Raw genomic sequence first — 20,074 nt, forward strand, 5'->3', positions numbered from 1 at the left:
TCTATGATTCTAAGTAATGTTTCACCAAGTGTATTTGTTTTGTTAATAGACGTCACATTTTTAAAACCATGATCTGATTCCTGCATCCTAGAGGGCGGAAGGTTCTGTATGCACGTGCCTAAGACAGCAAGCCATACTTCTAGGAGAAATACAGGGTTTCAAGCTCTCTCTGGAGGGAGTGTCAAGGACAAGGAAGGTACCCCACAGGAGGGAATTCTGAAATGCGCCTGTCTGGTTCTCAAAGGGGTTTGTGCATTTGGATGATGGCAGCAACACCAACACAAGCCTCCAGTGGCAGGGTATTTTAAAGTCTCTTGTGGGCCCCCACCTTCTGCACTTGGAGTGCCAGAGTGGGAAACAGCCTTGACATGACCCCTCTCCAATTTATCAACATCCATCTGGAATTCTGGTCACCAGAGCTGGGCACAGAACTCCAGCAGCAGAAGTTCAAGTGCCGAATAAAGAGGCTAAGTCGGTTCCCCACTCTGGCACTTGGAGTGCAGAAGGTGTGGGCCCAAAAGAGACCTTAAAATACCGTGTCTCTATGGGCTTCTGCTTCAAAACTCCCCAAGGTCACAGATTCCCTGAGCTTAGGAGGGTTGCTGCCTCTACCCAAGTGGAAAAAAACTTTTTCTTCTTGAACGCAGGAAGAAGTCACTTGGGAACGTATTCCAGAAGGGTACCCCAAACTCTTTTACACAAGAGCCAAAAGAAATCTGATGAGGTTCAACAAGGACAAGTGCGGAGTCCTGCACTTGGGACAGAAGAATCCCAAGCATTGTTACAGGCCTGGGACCAACCAGCTAAGTAGTAGTTCTGCAGAAAAGGACCTGGGGGTTACAGTGGATGAGAAGCTGGAGATGAGTCAACAGTGTGCCCTTGTAGCCAAGAAGGCTAATGGCATATTAGGTTGCATTAGGAGGAGCATTGCCAGCAGATCCAGAGATGTCATTATTCCCTTTTATTTAGCACTTGGAAAGAAAAAAAGAAAAATGAAAACAAACTGTAATTTCTGATAGCTGTCCTCTTAGTCTTAGGCAGGTATACACAGACCTCCTATTACTTTCCAGGATACAAAATCAGATCATAGCCTTAAAATAGGTGATTATATTAAGAAAACAAAAAGGTATTCATTTGTAAAGCTGACTTGGCTGCTAGGAGTTATAGCGCAACTGAGAAAAGAACAGATTAAAACACAGACAATTGCATCCCTGGGATTCAGTTTAAAGTTATAGTGGGGAGAGGAGGGGATATGGATTTAGCACAGAGGAGTTTAACCAAACAACAAAACAAAAAAATAACCTGATCGCATCTAAATAAACATTCTCTATCTACTCAAGTAGCCACACTTCCAAGGTCCAGTCCAATTCTAGGCCCAGGTATTCTTTTTTTTAGGCATGATGTCCCTGCCCAGTTCAATTCATCCCCCCCCTCATCCCCTTCCACAGCTCCAGGATTAAACTCACAAAGAAAAACAGCAGACAGATTCCCTTTTAATGCAGATCTGAACTCTTTCTTCTCACTGGTGCTCCTGGCTCCCTGCCAACACTTTCTAGCTAGCTAGGTTTAACCCTTTAGTCACTGAATACTGGGATGTTCAGAAAAGAACAGTGGGCCTCCCATCCATCACAGAAGCGAGACAGCCTCTTTACTCCTGCTCAAGCGTTTCCTGTTTATACATCCCAGAATTACAATAGCTTTTTAAGCCCCAATGCCACAATGGGAGCTCATGTTCTGCTGATTACCCACCATGACCTCTACATCTCTTTTCCCCGCCCTGCAAGTCTGGCCCACAGAACCATGGGAAGTGGCATAGGCTAGCCTGGGCCAGGGCAAAGGAACACGTGGGCCTTTCTCTTCTCCATCTCTCCCTCTGCATTGCACAGCAGGGCGCAGGAGTGCCAGGGGGCTCTGTGGACGCTGTTTGGCTTAATGCCAGTGAAAGCAGGGTCTACAGGAGTACTTACGGGCTCCTAGTGTTAAGAGCTGTGATGTGGTTGCCTCAGCAGCGTGGCTCAGTGCTTCTGTTCTTGGAGCTCTGGTGTTATCAGTGGTCAGTGCAGGTAACACAGCCTGCTCCTGCTGCAGATCTCGCTGTTATGCACAAAGACCGACCACAGGCACCGTCTGGTGACAGAGGCACTTGGCCAGGTTTATAGCCGTGTAGTCACAGATCTAGTGCCCTGGATTTGCGGTTACGCGTGCACCAACTCAAGTGCTCCAGGATGAGGAGCAATTCAGTCAGTAAGTCTCTGTTGTCCCTTCGGCCATGCAAAGGGGGTAAGGCCAGGCACCCCAATATTTATAGCCTAAAATAAACTTGTCTGGTTTCGGACATTTGTTTGCTCCCTCCCCTTGTACCTAGTACCTTGAACCGAAAAATATTAGAAGAGACACTGTTGAGCATCCACTGCGGATGTGCTCGGTGAGGCTAGTCTTCGTGTTTTACCTCATCCCCGTTGCAGGGTTCCAGACCAAGGAGGATATCTACTGCCTCGCTTTAGCGAAGGCCCTGTACACTGTGCCCACGCCAGTGACTGCTGGGTTTTATGCACCATGGGGACATTGCAAAAACCTGCTCTTACACAAAATCAAGGGTGAGTACTGCCCCGGGGAACGTAAGACGGGGAAGGAACCTTGTGGGGATGGGGATTAGTGGATGACAACTATCTCCAAAGAGCCAGAGCCACCCGTACTCATTTGCCGTTTATGCAATCGCATAGGGGACCTGAAAATTTGGAGCAGCACTGGGTTTTCATGTCCACTCCACCCACCTGCCTCTTCCTATCCATGGTCTGTGGCTCTGCTTCCTCCAGCAGCAGAAGTTCTAGAAGATCTAGTTAATTTACAAGTGACAAAGTCTGCTCGAGCTACTGGCAGAACATTGACGACATGGTAATGAAGCCATTTAACAGGCATTTGCCAACCTCTGCTAAATGTTTGCTGAATTTACTGTGAGAGTCGACAGGACCTTAGTTTAAAATGTGTTTGTTTATTAGTGTGTGGATGAGGATTATAAAATCACATCGCTAAAAATTCAACATCCATCTGGGCTGCTGTTGGGCAGATGGGCACCAGTTTAATAGAACGGTGTAGGATCCCATCAATCCTAAGGATGGCTTTGCCAAGAGCTACCCATTCTTGAATGCTTCCCAGAAGGGAGGGATTGTGAAGCTGGAAGACCCTTCAGGAGGAATAGTGATAGAAATGTAGCCGTGTTAGTCTGGGGTAGTTGAAGCAAAATGCAGGACAATGTAGCACTTTAAAGACTAACAAGATGGTTTATTAGATGATGAGCTTTCGTGGGCCAGACCCACTTCCTCAGAGGAAGTGGGTCTGGCCCACGAAAGCTCATCATCTAATAAACCATCTTGTTAGTCTTTAAAGTGCTACATTGTCCTGCATTTTCCTTCAGGAGGAGAGATTTAAGGCACTGCCAGGTACCTAACATATCTTCCTCTTTTATCTCAGAGAACATGGAAAACGAATCGAAGAAGAAAGACCAGGAGGAATTTCAGCGGACGCAGAAGATGCAGCGTGACAACACTGGCCGGGATCTACTCAAGCTCCTGTTACTCATGATCTTCTACCGGCCGGTCCTGACGGAGCAGCAGAAGTGGAGAAGGAACGTGAAACACGTCTTCATCCATTTCAGCGCCTGGGAGTACGCGGGCTGCGACCAGCTCTGGGCAGGCCTCATTACCACACTGTGCGACGGCATCGAAAGCCACTTTGGTCTCCTACCCATGAGCATTTACAGGACCATAGACAGGAAATGTAGCATCATCGAAAGACCAGGGGATCAGGAATGGGTTAGCAAGAAGTTCCTCTTCCTCCCGCTGTGGGTGGCTGTGATCCTTTTGATCATGGTAGCTATTGGGGTGGGTGGTCTCCTCCTAGTGTTTGGGATCCCCATCGGGGATGCCTCGGGAGACGCCATAGCTGTCGTGGAAGGCATTGGGGTGACGGCTGTCAGCGTCTCTGCAGCAGCTGCCATACGGCTCACTATCACAGTGGTACGAAACATTATTGTCACCCAGAAGAGCCAGCTGGAGAGACAGATGAACCAGACGGCTCTCAGCGCACAGCTGGGCTTCATGAGCTTCGTGAAAAGCGAAGTCAGGACAATCACTGGGTTCCTGAAGTACATGGAGATCTTCCAGCGGCGGAAGCTGCGGGTGGTGCTGGAGATCACCCACTTGGATACATGCAGCCCTGACAAGGTGGTGGGCGTCCTTGATGCCATGAACATTCTCCTCTCAGACGATGACGCCCCTTTCATCTCCATCCTGGCTGTTGACTCCAGCATCATTGTCGACTGCGTGGAAAGCTCCAAGTATAGGAGAGGTATGGCCAACAACGGCTACGAGTTCTTAAACCGCATCGTCACCCTGCCCTTCTCTGTCCCTCGGATGGACTGCGACACCAAGCGGAGGCTGATCAGGAATATCATCGCGCGCAAGGAGCAGCTAGAGGCAGAGGTCGGCTTCCGGCAGGATGGCAAGATGGAAGCCAGCTCTGACTTCCTCAACATCTCTCGCTACCATTCGGCCAACCACGATGCCCAGAATCCACTTGCAGAGGACAGCCAGATACCTCTCATGGTTGGAACCCCAGCGCTGGGAACCGGCAGCTGCGGGAAAGGTATCCGAGCCAAAGACCTCATTCAAGATGCTTTCGACTACCTCCTGGATGACGCCTTGAAGGAATTCATGACAGACAACGTGGTGCAGATGCGGCGCATCGTGAACACCGTCACCATCACCATCAGGCTGCTGGCGAGTAACATCCCCAAGGATGAAGTGTGTCCGAAGAAGGTGGTGGAATGGGTGCTCCTTGCCAACCAGTGGCCGTGCCGTCTGAGCTGGCTCTTGCAGTGCATCGAGGATGAGGAGCAGAGGAGCCGAATGGGCAGCTGCCATGGAAGCTCGCTCCGCCCCGACATGTCTCTGTGGGAGGTCTACGAGAAGTACATGGAAGAGCTGGACATGCTGAAAGGCCAGATGGAAAAGCTGCTGGAACTGGACCAGGATCCCGAGCTGTTCCACACTTTCCTGTGCGGCAGGTTTCGGGTGGAGGAGGCCCTCTTCTACCTCCCCTTCACGGTCAATTTGGACCCATCCCTGAAAAGACAGATGGAGCTGCAACGTGGCAGCCACAGACTGAAACGGACAAAGAAATTCGACAAGCTCAGCGCCTGCACTCTGCTGGGTATGACGGTGGAGGATGTCTGCCGAGAGGTGGGTCACCCTTGGGTTTCCTTCCTTCGAGCAGGGCCAGCTGTCGATAGAATGTCCATGCCTCTTCATCGCAAGAAGCATGTCATTCATGTGACAGCAGCTGCCCACAGATGATGGCTACAGGCAGAGCCATCTTTGCAAATCGTGGGGCCCTGAATAATTGAGGGCCCTTCTGCAGGATTGCCTGGGCCTTTTCCCCTCATGCAGCTTCTGCTGGAGGTCTGGTCGTTCCTACTACCTCCCTACCCCAAGCAGGGCTCAGGAACTAGAGCAGAGTTGCAGATCCTCTCTGATTGCTAGCTTGCTGCTGCTGCTGATTTGAACCCCGTAGCAGATTTGAACCTAGGCCCTCTAGGAGTGTGTCTAAACTACATGGCTCCGTCGACAGAGCCATGTAGATGAGGCTGATTGGCAGAGGGAAATGAAGCTGCGATTTAAATAATCGTGGCTTCATTTAAATTTAAATGGCTGCCGCGCTCTGCCGACCAGCTGATGATCAGCTGTTTGTCGGCAGATCGGGGCAGTCTGGACGCTTCCCCGTCGACGTGAAAGCCCTTTGTCGACCTCCCCGGTAAACCTCATCCCACGAGGCATCAGGGGGAGGTCGACAAAGGGCTTTCATGTCGACGGGAGCGTCCACACTGCCCCGATCTGCCGACAAACAGCTGATCATCAGCTGGTCGGCAGAGCGCAGCAGCCATTTAAATTTAAATGAAGCCGCGATTATTTAAATCGCGGCTTCATTTCCCTCTGCCGATCAGCCTCTTCTACATGGCTCCATCGATGGAGCCATGTAGTTTAGACACACCCCTAGAGGCCTCGACAGCTGGAGCCATGAAGGCAGCTGGCTCCCAGCTTAGGATGTAGAGCTCCCTTGTTCTTATCTCTGGCTGTAAGAGGTCCAATTGCCACACGAAGGGACAGTGAACCACACACACTAGGCGTGTGGATTACACTGCCAGCTGAGAGGAGCACGTGGGGGAGGGCGAAGGGAAAAGCCCTGCAGCAGACAGGACACAGCGTCCCCAGAGATGAACCGGCAGAGGCATATCCTCAGACATACAAGAACACATGGCTGCTGCATTGGGGAACTCAAAAATTTGGTGCCCAAATTTTCCGGTGCCCTATGCAGCTACATATTTCCCATGGGCCTAGGGACAGCCCTGACTACGGGCCCCAGAGCTGGGAGAAAACTGTCCCACATAACTGGTGCATAACTGGAGGGAGAGGAGCGAGAACTAGTGGGGGTAGGATGTTGAGGGGAACAGGCGGTGTGGGATGGGGGCTTTCGGGGAAGGCACAGTGTGGGTTTGAGGCCTCAGGAGTAGGGGGGGCACATGAGAGGGAATGGGCAGAGTGAGGATGAGGGGGAAAGGGTGATGTAGGGGGCAAGGCCACAGTCCGGGCTCTGCTAGTTCCCCCACTTTCTGCTGCTCCTGACTCTTGGTTTGCACAAAACATTTCTTCTTGGAACAACTCGGTTCCTTGGAGCTCTTTCCTCCAACCCCGAAGCCATTGGCTGGCTCTCCCCGGGTTCATCCTTTACGCTCTGAAATGACTTTGGTCGGTTTTAAGACTGGGAGACCCGTAGCTGTCTGTTATGCACTCCAGAGAGAAGAGAGGCAAAAACATAAATACTCTTGCTGGAGGCCTGCAGTGTAATACCCCTTATCCAGAATAACACACAAGAACCCTGAGGCTATGTCTACACTGCTAGCTTTTGCCTGCAGAGAGCATGCTAGGGTGTGTCTAGACTACATGCCTCCGTCGACGGAGCCATGTAGATTAGACAGATCGGCAGAGGGAAATGAAGCCGCGATTAAAATAATCGCGGCTTCATTTAAATTTAAATGGCTGCCCTGCTCTGCCGATCAGCTGTTTGTCGGCAGATCGGGGCAGTCTGGACGTTCCCCTGTCGACAGAAAACCCTTTTGTCGACCGCCCCGTTATGCCTCGTGGGATGAGGTTTACCGGGGCGGTCGACAAAAGGGTTTTCTGTCGACAGGGGAACATCCCGACTGCCCCGATCTGCCGACAAACAGCTGATCGGCAGAGCAGGGCAGCCATTTAAATTTAAATGAAGCCGCGATTATTTTAATCGTGGCTTCATTTCCCTCTGCCGATCTGTCTAATCTACATGCCTCCGTCGACGGAGGCATGTAGTCCAGACACACCCCTAATGAAGCACAAGAAGTTGCTAACGAGTGCTTCATTAGCATACTCTCTGCCTGCAAAGGCCCGCAGTGTAGATATAGCCTTAGGTCGAGAGGCCCAACTCCACCCCCGTCAGGCTGACTGCATGCTTCCCTCCAGCCTACAAGCAGGGTCAGGAAACCTTCCCTCTTCATTTCAACACACCCCTCCAGTGGTCCCTGCATTGCTAGCTTTTGCCTGCAGAGAGCATGCTATTTCCCCTGCCGTGCCAACTTGCTCAGCGGTGCCCCTAGCAGAATCCAAGCACACGGCAGTGGGGTGTGCAGGGTACCATACCTGGCCCCACAGCCGGCCGGCCCGCCTTGTTTGCTAGAATCTGAGCAAGCCCAGACAGGTTCCTCTCGGGAGCTATAGCGGACCCTTCCTAAAAACGTGTTTGGCGACCTGTTCAGTAGATGCACGGCACTAACGGGTGCTCCCACTTCTCTTCCAGATGGACACAATCGGCTTGAAGGAGGAAAACGTCCCGCTGTACAAACAGAGGCTCAGGGACCATAATCTCAACGGGCGCGCGCTGGTCTATAGTGACAACACTGAAATCAAAGAGGCCCTGCACATGAGTCTTGGCGAATGGACCCTCTTTAGCATCCATTTCCTTGGAGTGTTTCCCCCGGCGAATTTGGCCTCTTCTGTGGTGTCCCCCGTCCCGTTCCACGTCAGGCCAGAGGCTCTGAAGAACATGGTTGCCTTAAGAGAGACTGTGGCGAGAGGGAGCAAGCTCTCTCTGAACAGCTCCAGGGAAGATCTTTGGGAAAAGAGATAACTCTGAATCCTGAACACAGAGGTGAAAGTGCCCTGGTGCGCAGCTCCAGCAAGAACTGCAAAGACCTGGGCTGCAACAGGACAGTACCTGTGAGAAACTGTAAAGTTACTTTCACGGCCGCCTGTACAAAACCAGAAGCAAGATCGGGGCTTTCGCCCACAGTGTACCTCCCTGCGTCTCCAGTGACATCGCACGGATGAATCATAGAATCCTAGAGTTGGAAAAGACCTCAGGAGTCATCAAGTCCAGCCCCCTGCCCAAGGCAGGACCAATCCCAACTCAATCATCCCAGCCAGGGCTTTGTCAAACCGAGACTTAAAAACCTCTAGGGATGGAGATTCCACCACCTCCCTAGGGAACCCAGCCCAGCGCTTCCCCACCCTCCTAGGGAAATAGTTTTTCTTAATATCCAACCTAGACCTCCCCCGCTGTAACCTGAGACCACTGTTCCGTGTTCTGCCATCCCTCACTACTGAGAACAGCCTCTCTCCATCCTCTTTCGAACCTCCCTTCAGGAAGTTGAAGGCTGCTATCAAATCCCCCCTCACTCTTTGCTTCTGCAGGCTAAACAAACCCAAATCCCCCAGTTTCTCCTCATAGGTCATGTGCTCCATACCCCGAATCATTTTGGTCAAGCTCCCCTGGACCCCCTCCAATGCGTCCCCATCCTTCCTGTAGTTGGGGGCCCAGAACTGGACACAATACTCCAGATGTGGCCTCACCAGAGCCGAATAAAGGGGAATAATCACTTCTCTGGATCTGCAGGCAATGCTCCTCCTAATGCCCCCTAATATGCCATTAGCCTTCTTGGCTACAAGGCCACCCTGTTGACTCATCTCCGGCTTCTCATCCACTGTAATCCCCAGGTCCTTTTCTGCTGAACTGCTGCTTAGCCAGTCGGTCCCCAGCCTGTAACAATGCTTGAAGCAATCAGATGACAAGAGAAGAATTAAGGATCCGGGGGGGGGGGGGGGGGGGGGAGGAGGGGGGGGACTGTACTGGGTCTGAGGGATTTGGGGCACATTCATGTCAACGGGGCTGGTGACAGACGTTGTCGGGCCCTGGGTAATGTATGGGAGGGGGTCGGCTCAAGACCCCCTCAAAGGGGCAAGGCTCTAGACCCCCTCAAAGGGGCAAAGCTAAAGGTAGGAGGGGCAAGGCGAGGGCCATTCAGGCCTTAGCACCACCCACCTTGCACCAGACAGAGCTCTAGGATTGATTTCATTTGCCCGGGTCTCTGGCAGTGGCGGCTGCCATAATAGTCGATACAGTGACCCAGAGGCCTGGACCCTTTTAAATCATCAGCTCCCGAGACAACTGCCCCCTTTGCCTCTCCCCCTCCCCATCCGTGGCCCCTGTCTGTGGGGCTTCAGACCCTGGTGGTCAAAGTATTTTGGTCTGGTTAGTACAGCAGGGGACAGGGAGTTGGGACATACGGGTCCTATTCCTAGCGCTGCCACTGGCTTGCTGTGTTTTTGAACAAGCTGCTCCTCCTATTTGGGACTCAGTTGCCTCTGTAGTAAGTTGCGGGTTGGTAACATAAAATCAGCAGGCCCGAATAAAGGCCGGTAACATAAAAACAGCAACAGGCCTGAAATCTAGGAAGCAAGACTTTGGCTCAGTGGAACCGCAGGCAGGAAAGAGAAATAGTATAAGCCAGATCAAGCATAAAGGTCCAGGCACAGGTACCAAGCACATTTATAGAATCCTATAAATGGAAGAGACCTCAGGAGTCAACAAAAAATCCTCATTAAAAAAAAAAATTGTTTGGTGTTCCTCGGTCTTAAAAAGTTTAAGAAACACTCGTCTAGACAGTACTGGGTCCTGCCATGAGGGCAGGGGACTGGACTCGACCTCTCGAGGTCCCTTCCTGCCGGCTACATGTGGCAATGAAACGGTAACTCGAACTAAGTCCTTAGTTCGAATTAACTGTTACATCTCATTCTATAGCCGAGCGGCAGTTACTTCGGGCTAGTGGAATTTCAAAATGGCGACCGGACGGGAACATGCAAATAAAGCCTGGGCTATTTAAATCCCGGGCTTCATTTACAACTCCGGTTGCCTGCTTTGCCTACCTAGCTCAAATTAACGAGCTAATGTAGACATACCCTTATTGACTAATTGAGTAGTCGATGGAAATTCCACCAACTACTGGATTAGCTGATTAAGCGCAATTTAACATCCCTCGGTTGAGCTACCACATATGTTTTAGAAAGACATCCAATCTTTATGGCTTGTGTGTAGTTCAACGCATTAAATTCCAAGCAGGTTGCTGAAGTTTCTTTTTTTCATCATGATTGGCAATTTGACCAGCCTTATACAGTAATGGATCTTTACCATTCCTCTGATTTCTTTTGTTCCCGATATATTTAAACATTTCCTAATTATCCTTTATGTTACTGGTTATAGATTTTTCCCCCCAATTTTAGCTTCTCCTATCAACTGTTTGCTTTTTCATAACTCGCATCCTCCCTTTTTTCCCATAAACTTTGAGTGCTATTTATAGTACTTTAGGTTGGTTTAATGGAAAAATGGGTTGATACAGAGTAAATTGGAGTTCAAAATAACCCTTTCTCGGGCAATTTTTCTCTCGAAAGCCTCACCTTTTTCAGCCTCCTTCCACTAACTTCTGATTTTAAATGTCTGGATTGTTAGACATGTGCTCAGGAAACCTTACCTGTCACTAAACATAGATTTTGTTTGTGTTAATTATAGATATGAATGGAGCTAGTTAATCCCTGTTGTAAGATTCCAGTGGAGCCAAAGAAAGTAAACAAGTAACTAATTTGGGTCAATCTTTCTACTTGACAGTCCCTAGGAATCTACCGTTTCAACATTTCCTGGGAACAGAAACACAAGTTAGAACAGTGATAGAAATGTAGCCGTGTTAGTCTGGTGTAGCTGAAACGAAATCCAGGACTATGTAGCACTTTAAAGACTAACAAGATGGTTTATTAGATGATGAGCTTTCGTGGGCCAGACCCACTTCCTCAGATCAAATAGTGGATCTGAGGAAGTGGGTCTGGCCCACGAAAGCTCATCATCTAATAAATCATCTTGTTAGTCTTTAAAGTGCTACACAGTCCTGTATTTTGTTACAAGTTAAAACACTCATTAATTTTGGCTTCATTCAGCTTTCCCTTGGAACAAATTAAAAACATAGTTGATAAGTGGCAAAGTTGGTGCATGGGAGTGAAGGACACGTTAGCTCATTATGCCTACACAGGGGGATGTCACACTGGTCTGACCAGTTCCAAGGACAGTTGGGCTGCCATAGAAAGGGATGCAGAGCTGCTCTTCAGGAGCTCCATGGATTAGACCTATACTGCTGTTGAAGGAATTGGGGCTCTCAAATAAAAGAAGTCCCTTGCCTTAGAATCATAGAATCCCAGGGCTGGAAGAGACCTCAGGAGTCATCGAGTGCAGCCCCCTGCCCAAAAGCAGGACCAATCCCAACTCAATCATCCCAACCAGGTCTGTGTCAAACCAGGACTTAAAAACCTCTAGGGATGGAGATTCCACCATCTCCCTAGTTAGCCCATTCCAGTGCTTCCCCATTCTCTTAGGGAAAGAGTTTTTCCTAATATCCAACCTACACCTCCCCCACTGCACCTTGAGACCATCACTCCTCGTTCTGCCATCGTCACCACTGTGAACAGCCTCTCTCCATCCTCTTTGGAACCTCCCTTCAGATAGTTAAAGGCTGCTATCAAATCCCCCGTCATTCTTCTGCAGACTAAACAAGCCCAACTCCCTCAGCCTCTCCTAAGTCATGTGCTCCAGCCTCCTAATAATTTTTGTTGCCCTCCACTGGACCCTCTCCAATGCGTCCACATCCTTCCTGTAGTGGGGGGCCCAGAACTGGACACAATACTCCAGACGTGGCCTCACCACATCCCAATAAAGGGGAATAATCACTTCCCTAGATCTGCTGGCAATGTTCCTCCTAATGCACCCTAATATGCCATTAGCCTTCTTGGCTACAAGGGCACACTGTTGACTCATATCCAGCTTCTCATCCACTGTAACCCCCAGGTCCTTTTCTGCAGAACTGCTACTTAGCCAGTCGGTCCCAGCCTATAACAATTCTTGGGATTCTTCCATTCAAGTGCAGGACTCTGCACTTGTCCTTGTTGAACCTCATCAGATTTCTTTTGGCCCAATCCTCCAATATGTCTTGGACACTCTGCACCATATACCCTACCCTCCAATGTATCTACCTTTCCCCCTAGCTTAGTGACATAGGCAAACTTGCTGAGGGTGCAATCCATCCCCTCATCCAGTCATTAATAAAGATGTTGAACAAAACCGACCGTAGAACCGGTCTTTGAGGTACTCTGCTTGAAACTGACCGCCAGTCCGACATCGAGCTGTTGATCACTACCCATTGAGCCCAACGGTCTAGCCCAATTTCTATCCATCTTACAGTCCATTAATCCAATCCATACTTCCTTAACTTGCTGGCAAGAATAAGTCCAGGTATATCACATCCACTGAATTCCCCATGTCCACAGAGCCAGTTACCTCGTCATAGAAAGCAATCAGGTTGGTCAAGCATGACTTGCCCTTGGTGAATCCAGGATGACTGCTCCTGATCCCTTTCCTTATTCTAAGTGCTTCAAAATGGATTCCTTGAGGATCCCCTCCATGATTTTTCCAGGGAGTGAGGTAAGGCTGACCGGTCTGTAGTTCTGTGGATTGTCCTAAGGAACATCTTGGTACCATTTACCTCCCACAAATAAAGTACATACCGACCTATGTTCAGGACCAGGTCAAAGTTGACAGCATAACAGATAGTAAGTTGACAGTATGAAGACTAGGAAGTAAGCCCCCTTCTGCAAGGTAAGGGACGGTAACCAGGTAACAGGGGGTAGCAACCTGATACATCAGGAATGTATAAAAGTTCACCTCAAATGGTGTTCACCAGCTGACTGTGTGGGGGCACTGGATGGTGCTCAGTGGGTGTTAGGACATTGCCACGGCTTCCATAAAGTGTAGCGGCGCAGCGCTGAGTCTGTTCGCTGGCAACTATTATTGCATGTTGTTACGCAAAAAATCTGCTTGGGCGATTTCGAATCTTATCTGGTTTGTGGTCTCTGGGGACTCTGGGCACGGAGACCACATCCAGCGATAGTGACTCGGCTCTGCAACTTTAGCGAAGAGCCAGGTGGCTTGTACCTCATGCAGTAGAGAAGGCTCCAGACTTACAAACCAGGTAACAGAACTTTTGCGTTCTCCTCCAGCAGCAGGCGCTCCGACACAGCTGGACTGAGTACAACACCTGCAAATAACCCAGTTAGTTAATGCAAGCATAAAGAGAGGCAGCCTGGCCAGATGTAACCATTCATTAACTTCCAGGCCAGAGAGGGCCATTGTGATCTTCAGTCTAGCCTGGCATCCTATGAGGTGCACACAGGCCCTTCTCTTCCACTTGTTTAAACAGAGGCACCCTGGGGCACCTTAAAGACTAACACGTGTATTTGGGCATCCGCTTCCAGGGGTAAAAAACACTTGGACCTGCTTTTCCTCCGCAACAGCTGATGCCCAAATAAATCTTCAAGGTGCCACAGGACTCCTTGTTAGTAATGACTGTTGGGGTTGCCCCTCTAAGGCTATGTCTACACTGCAGGCTTTTTGCACAAGAACAGCTGTTCTTGCGCAAAAACTTGCAGAGTGTCTACACTGCGTGCGTGTTTTTGCACAAGTATTACAGTACAGCATCAGCAAACAGGGCTTCTTCCGGAAGAGTTATTCCTCTCCCCACGAGGAATAAGCCCTCTTGCACAAGAGCTCTTCCAGAAGGCGGCAGTGTAGACAGGCAACATGAATTTCTTGCGCAAAAAACCCCTACGGCTAAAATGGCCATCAGAGCTTTCTTGTGCAAGAGAGTGTCGACACTGCCATGGATGCTCTTGTGCAAAAGCACATCTCTTCTGCAAAAGCACATGGCAGTGTGGACGCGCTCGTATGGAAGACCTTTTGCACAAGAACTCTTCTGCAAAACAGTTCTTGTGCAAGAAGCCTGCAGTGTAGACAGAGCCCACGAGTTTCAGAGGGGTAGCTGAGTGAGTCTGTAACAGGAAAAACTTAAAACACAACATATAGTCACCTTAAAGATTAACAAACCGTGTCAATGGGATCATGAGCTTTCCTGGGCATAGCCCACTTCTTCAGACGACTGGAGTGTTGTATGTCCAGAACCAAAATGAACAGGGGAGGAAAAAATGGGAGGGGCGAAAAAAGGAGGCAGGGGGTATGTAAATATCAAAGGGAAAACCCAGCTGGTATGTAACAGGCACCACTGATAAGAGTTGTTGGGAATTTCCCAGGAACCGATCGGGGTTTCTTAGGAACAAGTTTAAAAAGGGGTGAGAATCGGGGTGAACTGGGTGGATGCCTGGGTGAGGGTTGGGTCGAACAACGCAGGGAGGGAAAAGCAGGAGCGTGGGGCGTGAGGGCAGGTGAGCGCTGCGGTGAAAGCCACGTGCGCAGGCCGGGCCGGGCCCCTCTCTCCTCCAGCTGACTTGCAACTTCCACTGCCGGCCCACGTGGCCCTCGAAGGGCGGAGCTTCCCCTTTCCTGCGCCCGCCCCTGGGGCCCTCCAGCCAATGGGAAGCGAGGGCTAATGTTGCTGGTGTTTCAACATTCGGAGCCGGCTGGCACAGCTGCTGCCGCGGGCCCGGGAGCTGCGAGCAGGCAGGAGGCGGAGGTGAGGGGCGGGGGGCGGTGACTCCTGGCCCCCCAGCGCAGGGGGGTCCAGGTCCGGGTCCGTCCGGGGTTACCAGGCCGCGCACTCCCCTCGCTCTTGGAGGCGACGCTGGTGCCAGTGTCTGCTTCAATGCGACCCTACAATAACAAGCCCCAATCGGCCGAGTCGCTGCTTGTTTCACCTCGTGTCCCCCTGCGCTGCAGAAATCCCGCCTCTGCTGGGCCAGCCCCGAGACACGGGGTTGCCCCTGGATTGTAAGCAAGCTGCCCCCTTCTCCCCCATGCTCCCCATTCCCTGAATATCAGTCCTGCCCCCGCAGCCTGCACAAATCTTCATCCTTTAGGACCAAATAGGAAGGGGAGGGGGCGAGGGATTATTTTCTTTATTCCCACCCCCCCTAACGGAAGGAGCTGTTCTCTGTGTCTGTGTTTACAAACCAAGGAACGTGTTTCTCCCTGGTTTGGGTTGGGGGTTTTTTTTTGCCTGTTTCTTGCCAAGATTGATTGAAATGTTGGTCTGACTAGAGTAGTCCCCAAGTTTAGCGCCCTGCCCTGAAGCAGGACGAAGTCAACCAAGACCTACGAGTTTGTTTTACCCTGTCTAATTCTTTCTTCCCACCCATGCTTCCCCAGAAGGGATCAGACAGGCTGTACACAGCGGGTGTTTAAGTCTCAGCTTGACAAAGCCCTGGCCGGGTTGATTTAGTTGGGATTGGTCCTGCCTAGAGCAGGGGGCTGGATTTGATGACCTTCTGAGGTCTCTTCCAGCTCTATGATTCTATGATTCCCTCCCCTTTCCTTCACCATCATTAATATCCTTTTGCAGTGAGTTCCAGAGGTTGATTATACACTTCAAAATACGTCCGTTTTAACTAGAGCTGGAAGGAAGTTTTCTGAGGGGATGTTTTTCCATTGGAAAATGCTGATTTTAGTGACCTTTTGTTTGGAAGGGGAAAACTCCACCATTTCAGAACATTAAAATGTAGTTTTCCATTCCTGAAATGACTCTTTGTTTGGTCTCTTTAAAGTTTATCTTCCGTAATCCACCGTACTACATTTAAAAAAAGTCAAAATCTAAACAAAACGTGAATTTATTTGCAGAACTGTGTGTGATCAGGAAAAAAAAGTCAAAATCCTGGAATTTCTAGTCCCAATTCAACCCTACTTTTAGCCACCTTGGTGCCAGGGATGTAAAATCTCATTTAATTAGCTAACCAGTTAAACAATATGTTGAACCAGTTAACCGATTAAATGGGACACGTAGGACGTGTTAAAGATGGGCTTGGAGCAGCCCACACACCTACCCCCTTGGCACACTGCTGTGACTGCTGAGCAACCCTACCCGTGGCGTGCCAGAGTGCCCTCTGCCTATGGCTGGTGGAGGGCTGCTCCAGCCCCCTCTGGTTAACCATAACCGGCTTACTGGTTAACCATTCACTTCCGAACTTGGTGTCCCCACTGCTAACATTAGGACAGTGGTCCCCAACATGGTGCCCGCATTTGTATGCGCCCGCCAAGTGCTCAGGGCTGGCCTGGCCCCGGGCACGTGGCGCATGTGCGGTGCCGGAGCTGGCCCCGGGCGCATGGTGCACGGTGAGCGCCGGCCCCGGGGGCGCCGCAGATTGGCTGCCCGCGCTATGGCCACGTGGCGCATGGGGGGAGCGCAGGCTCCGGGCGTGCGGCACTTGCAGGGTGCGCCAGCCCTGGGCGCACAGCGCTTGGAGAGCGCCGGCCCCGGGCGCGCGGTGCTTGGTGGGGGGAGAGTGTCAGCGCCAGCGCAGGCCCCGGGCGCGTGGCACTTGCAGGGTGCGCCGGCCCCGGGCACGCGGTGCTTGGGGGGAGAGCGCCGGTCCCGGGTGCGCGGTGCTTGGCGGGGGGCCCGGCCCTGGGCGTGCGGTGCTTGTGGGGGGGGGGGCGGCCCTGGGAATGTGGCTATGGGGGGGCCCCGCCCGGCAATGTGGCTATGGGGGGGTCCCCACCCCCAGGTGCACAATGGGGGTCCCCGCGCCAGGGCGCCCTGCGGGCAAACAGCCACACCCCTTGGCGCCCGGCAACCTCAAATGGTTGGGGACCACTGAATTAGGAGAAGCCGTTGGCTGCCTGCCCCGCCCTGCCCCATTCCTTCTTTTACATTCCCCTGCTCCCATGGGGGTCACGCTGCCCCCCTTTGAGAGCTGATGCTGAAAAGTGCTGGGAAAGCTCGGGGCGATTATCTGCCTGACCCCGGTGAATAGGAGCTGCCAAAGGCCCTGAAGTGTGACAGACCCTGGAGCTGTGACCGGCCCTTTCACCCAGCAGGATGTGCCGAATGCCCCAGAGGACCAAGGGATGGTGGGCGTGGCACTTCAAGCACACCTTGATTTTCTTCTGTCAGGGCTGGGGCATCGGACCGTCCAGGCTGGGTTCCTGTGATTTCCCGCGCGTGCTGGGCGGATGGTTTCCTGTCCAGTGCAGATTGCCGCTGGTGCGGGACCTCTGCATATAAACGCTGGGTAAGTCCTGGTGGGTTTTTAATGGGCACTGCCATGTGGTTTGGTAACTCAGGGTGCCCCTGTATAAAACTATGGGACACCAACATCTTGAATACTGTGTACAGATGTGGTCTCCTCACCTCAAAACAGATATTTTGGCCTTGGAAAGGGTTCAGAAAAGGGCAACTAACATGATTAGGGGTTTGAAACGGGTCCCATATGAAGAGAGGTTAAAGCGATGGGACTTTTCAGTTTAGAAAAGAGGAGATTGAGGGGGGATATGATAGAGGTCTATAAAAACATGAGTGGTGTGGAGAGGGTGAATCAAAAAAAGTGATTTATTAGTTCCCATAATAGAAGAACTAGAGGACACCAAATGAAGTTAATGGGTAGCAGGTTTAAAACTAATAAAAGAAAGTTCTTCTTCACACAGGGTGTAGACAACCTGTGGAACTCCTTGCCAGAGGAGACTGTGAAGGCTAGAACTATAACAGGATTTAAAGAGAAGCTAGATAATTTCACGGAGGTTAGGTCCATAAAAGGCCATTAGCCAGGAGATAGAAATAGTGTCCCTGGCCTCTGTTTGTGGAAGGCTGGAGAAGGATGGCAGGAGACAAATCGCTTGATCATTGTCTTTGGTCAACCCTCTTTGGGGCACCTGGTGCTGGCCACTGTCAGCAGACAGGCTACCCAGTACTGCCGTTCTTATGTTAGGGTTCTTGGTTGGGGCACAGGGCAGAGCCCATCGGTTCAGAGCTGCTAAGAGCAGAGTTATTTGCACTTACATCCCAGCCAGACTCCCTCTATCCCCTAACACAGGGCTGGGGGGATCCTTTTTTGGGTCGGGGGCCACAGAGAAATCCGTCGGGCCTTGTAGTAGTTGGGCGGCAGGAGTGGAGCTTAGTGCCTACGGGGCCAAGGGAAACAGAGAGGGCACCATGTCCACAGGGCTGGGGTGCCATTTTCCCTAGGGCCTCCGGGGGAGTGGGGGGGGGGAGTGTGTCTATGGTCTAGGAGCCAGGGCCCACCAAAGATGAATCCGACCCAGGCTCTGGTTCATCTCTGCAGCGCTGCCGGCCGGTTCCCCCACCTCTTGGTCCTCAACCCAACTAGACCCGCTTCCCGACGGCTGGTTGCCCCCCGGCCAGCCCCGCTCCCTCCAGCCCCCTCCCAGCCAGCCCTGCTTCCCGGCGGCCGGTTCACCCCCACCCCCTCTCTTCCAGCCAGTCCCGCCCCCCCCCCCCCCCCCGGCCCCTGCTGTTCGGTATTTTTTTTAAACCATCTGGTAACCCTAGCAGGTGGGGGTGAAAAGGGCACAGAACTGCCCGCACAGGCGCGTCTGGGAATGAGATGCTGCTCTAACATCTCCGCCTCTGTTCACTTCCAGCCCCTGCCTCGTGGCGCTGGCCCCCCGTGGCCTGGGCAGGCCCCCCAGGCGCACCATGGCCCGGCATAGCAAGCTGCAGAAGCACGTCCTGAGCCTATACAGGCAGTTCCTGCGCACCGGCCGGGAGAAGCCGGGATTCCTGCCTCGCATCCAGGCTGAGTTCCGGAAGAACGCCAGCATCCCCCGGGCCGACGTGATGCACATCGAGTATCTGCTCCGCCGTGGCCAGAGGCAGCTGGCGCAGCTCCGAGACGCGAACACCAAACAGATGGGCACCTTTGTCCAAGCCAAACCGGAGGAGCAGTGACCCCTGCTGGTTGGCGCAGGCGTCTGTCTTGTACTGGGACGGTTGGGGGTGAATTCACAGATCAGCCTTCCTGGTTCTCACATCCCTGTGCACCCCTCGTGTCCAAACACAGGTGCCTGGCTTGGCATTTGCTGAGCTAAGGTGTCTTTATTGGCAGCCAAGCTTTTAAACAGTTCAGGTGTGGATGGGTGATCTGGAGGAGATGCTCTTGTTTCCAGGACCTGGTACACAATTCATTCTACCCCTGCTGGCTCCTCTCTTCGGGTATGTCTACACTACAGCGCTAGTTCGAACTAAGCTAATTCGAACTAACGCGTCTAGAACTAAAAACTAGTTTTGCTAATTCGAACTAGCAAGTCCACATTGAGTGGACTCTGAACAGGGCTTAAGGATGGCCGGAAGCAGTGCCAGCAGGGCATCAGAGGAGGACTTAGAGCGTGGAGATGCAGTCTCAGGCTAGCCGAGGGCTGCGCTTAAAGGGTCCCGACCCCCACCCCGGACAGACAGTTCTAAGGGGTGCCCCGCTTGAAAACCAGTCCTGGCTTGGAGTGCCCGGAGTACCCACACTGGGCACATCACACCACTCAGCCATCAGCCCGGCTGCACTTGCCGCAGGCTGCCATCTGGGGAGAGGGGGCAATCGGGGGGCTGCAGGATAGCTTCCACCCCCAGAAGCCTGCAGAGCCAGCCCAGTCCTCCCCATCGGGGGCTCGTACCCCATTCCTCCCTCACCTCCTTCCACTTACCCTTCCCTAGCCCCCCTTCTTATTGATGTACAAAATAAAGATAACGTTTCTTCCAACATTGACTCTGTCTTTATTGAACAAAACTGGGGGAGACTGGGAAAAGGAGGTGGGAGAGGGGAAGATTAAGGCTGGGAGAGGGGAGGGCAACTAACATGATAAGGGGTTGGGAACAGGTCCCAGATGAAGAGAGGCTACAGAGACTGGGACTGTTCAGCTTAGAAAAGAGGAGACGGAGGGG

General features: G+C 51.8%; 1 protein-coding gene and 1 long non-coding RNA gene across 2 annotated transcripts in view; one reads left to right on the forward strand and one right to left on the reverse strand.

Annotated features, from left to right (window-relative positions):
* Positions 1-20,074, reverse strand: part of LOC142823356 (uncharacterized) — a 911,743-nt gene that overhangs the window by 509,654 nt on the left and 382,015 nt on the right. The window lies entirely within an intron of this gene.
* Positions 14,743-19,712, forward strand: LOC142823421 (succinate dehydrogenase assembly factor 1, mitochondrial-like). The gene is made up of 3 exons (XM_075914448.1): positions 14,743-14,926; positions 17,300-17,417; positions 18,784-19,712. Exons 2-3 carry the CDS (start codon positions 17,359-17,361, stop codon positions 19,088-19,090), a joined length of 366 nt encoding a protein of 121 aa, XP_075770563.1. The 5' UTR covers positions 14,743-14,926; positions 17,300-17,358; the 3' UTR covers positions 19,091-19,712.

The sequence above is a fragment of the Pelodiscus sinensis genome, chromosome 33 (assembly GCF_049634645.1).
Source record: "Pelodiscus sinensis isolate JC-2024 chromosome 33, ASM4963464v1, whole genome shotgun sequence".
Taxonomy (NCBI): domain Eukaryota; kingdom Metazoa; phylum Chordata; order Testudines; family Trionychidae; genus Pelodiscus; species Pelodiscus sinensis.

Excerpts from the sequence above, each read along its gene's own strand:
- LOC142823421 (XM_075914448.1), top strand. The coding sequence starts at position 17,359 with ATGGTTTCCTGTCCAGTGCAGATTGCCGCTGGTGCGGGACCTCTGCAT. Across the intron at positions 17,418-18,783 it reads CCTCTGCATATAAACGCTGG|CCCCTGCCTCGTGGCGCTGG; the intron begins GTAAGTCCTGGT and ends GTTCACTTCCAG.